This window comes from Coptis chinensis, chromosome 8 (genome assembly GCF_015680905.1).
Source record: "Coptis chinensis isolate HL-2020 chromosome 8, ASM1568090v1, whole genome shotgun sequence".
In the NCBI taxonomy this organism is placed as follows: domain Eukaryota; kingdom Viridiplantae; phylum Streptophyta; class Magnoliopsida; order Ranunculales; family Ranunculaceae; genus Coptis; species Coptis chinensis.
This window is the reverse complement of record NC_141463.1, coordinates 66551215-66553613: the sequence shown is the minus strand read 5'-3', so window position 1 is coordinate 66553613 and position 2399 is coordinate 66551215. Positions and strand designations below refer to the sequence as shown.

At 35.2% G+C, this 2399-nt stretch overlaps 1 protein-coding gene across 1 annotated transcript; it reads right to left on the bottom strand.

The window, feature by feature from the left end:
- Positions 1-223: 223 nt before the first annotated feature.
- On the bottom strand, positions 224-2112 carry LOC147482524 (vacuolar protein-sorting-associated protein 37 homolog 1-like). Its single transcript, XM_086580221.1, has 7 exons — positions 1973-2112; positions 1693-1896; positions 1359-1446; positions 1187-1226; positions 1044-1090; positions 829-949; positions 224-711 (listed from the first exon to the last, which is right to left on the bottom strand). Exons 1-7 carry the CDS (start codon positions 1987-1989, stop codon positions 551-553), a joined length of 678 nt encoding a protein of 225 aa, XP_086436347.1. The 5' UTR covers positions 1990-2112; the 3' UTR covers positions 224-550.
- Positions 2113-2399: the final 287 nt, after the last annotated feature.

The window sequence follows — 2399 nt, the reverse complement described above, 5'->3', positions numbered from 1 at the left end:
TGACACTACTAGTCATTACCCTGAAAGACTGATCCCTTTCGCCTGGTCTTAAGATGAGCTTACACCAAGGTACTTTCTTTTGTTTTGGGGGCATGTTAAAAGAAATTTCAAAAAGATCCGTAATTTCAGACCGAGCCAATTATTATGGAGTATGGGAGGAACAAGTTCTTTAGAAGAGATGCGATTTACATATTAAAAACCATGAAATTATGCACACAAATACTATCACGTTGAAAGCAATGAAATAGATTAGAAGAGTTTTACCTATAAAAACATTGGCCTACGCAGCCAGACAGCCAGACCACCCTTGATAAAGAATGTTCATATTTTACAAGGAACTTTAAGCTGAACAGGTTTATGACAACTAACAAATCAGTGAAAAATGGAAAGACAAAAAAAAAATATAAACAAAGAAAAAATACAAAAAGAACTGTAGATTGTTCTAATTTTATCAGCTCAAATGTCAAGAAGCTGGGTGGTGCGATATGGATGAGACAAGAATGCTACTGTTTGAGAAGGGTATTTTTCATATATCATACAGTCGATAGCCTCAACCAGAAGATGATTTCGCAGCAAGATGAACGAGTGCCTGCCTGTGATACACCGCTCGAAGCTTCTTGTGCTTTTGTAGAAACACATTCAGGTCAATCTCCTTCTCAAGAAGCTGCTTGTGAAGAGTCTCAGATTCCTCTTCGATTTTATTCATGGAATCTGCAAAGAGAAATCATCACAAATTAGAAATCTCAAGGAAGAATCTAAAAGCAACTGTACAAAGGAGCTATATGAAGTAATTAACCAACGAGGAATAAACCAAGGAACTCTAATGACCTTGTAACTTTTGCAGACGAGTTGAGGGAGAATAGAACTTCAAATTTTCTTCTTTCTGTCTCTGCAATTCATTGAGTTTTTCTTGAGCAGCAGCAAGCTCTGTTGTTCTGATAATCCTGCACTGTGAATTGAAAAAGGAACAAAAGTTATCATAATGACCCCAACTTCTGCTCTTCTTGGTAAGCACAATGGAGAAAGGACTTGAGAGTGCTCACCTGATTTCTAAGTTCCAAGATGCGTGGCTCCTTTTCCTGGTTTTCCCCTATTTCAAAAATATAGTAAAACACGTGTCAAAAACAACATCACTGCAATCTATCGGGTAAATTGTTTCATTTTGTTAACACGTCAAAATACTCACTTGCAAGCTGCAAAGTTCCCTTCCGGAGTTCATCCCGTAACTAATAATTTAAAAGAAAACAGAGATAAAAAATTATGTAAATGTGAAAAAGAAAATTAAGAAGTGATCCAGAAAAGAAAGAGTTCAGTATGGTGGAACCACAGTGAAATAATAAATGTAATGTGCAACTCACATTGTTCTGGATTTTTACTTGATCAAGTGAAAGCAAGAACTGATTGTACGAATCTTTATCAGACAAGAGTTTTCGCAACTCGTCCACACTACAAGGCATTCGATACTACATATCAGTTGAGAAATTACCTATAATATATACAAGATAAAACTTTCTATAACAAAGTCGAACACTATAATCTTTGTTTTAAGAAAAGATATAAAACTAAAACATGTGGGCAATAGATAAATAAAATTACTAGTCTAGAACTAGGGGCTTGATCTTGTGTAATTTCTCAGACTAAAAAGAGATCTGTATATATGTGGTTAAGAAAAGTCCAATTAACATTCGATACCTTCTGTCCTTTAAGAGATGAATGATGGCTACGGCTTCAGAAGGAGAAACAACTTGCCCATACGACGATTGTGATTGTGAGAAATCAGATGGTCTTGGGGCATTAGTAGTAGTACTACCCGGTGTAGATGGGCGTGAGGAATCTGATGGAGAATACCAAGAAGAAGAAGATGGCCCAGGAATTTCTTGTTGCTCTTGAGACCCCCTGCAAATAATAATAACAACAATCTTTCAAATTTGAAAATAAATTTAACCAATCATCAAAAAACAGTAAAGAATACCAGAAGGATTTGAACATGGCTGAAACCGGATCAAGAGACAACCCCTTTCTAATTGCTTGATATCAAGGATGGGTTTGTTTTTTTTATATATTCTCGACTGATAAATTGGTCTAAAATTCCTGATATTTTGGTCACCTTAAATACCGACATTTTGTCTGAAATATCTACTACTTATCGACAGGTTATACCAAGAAATTGCCTAACCATTTCTCCTCGTTTGTCAACAATCCATCTATCACTCGTTTTCTTAGCGAATAAGCTATAATGAGAGTTCAGATTAGAACCACAGTCATATATGTCTCCTGACTTTTAGCAAAGATATGATTGGAAATTATTTAGCCGACTGATATGGACTATGTCAGAATTTTTATTTATTAATTTATTTTTTCACTAGAACTAATTTCTATTCTAAATAGGTTTCTGTTAT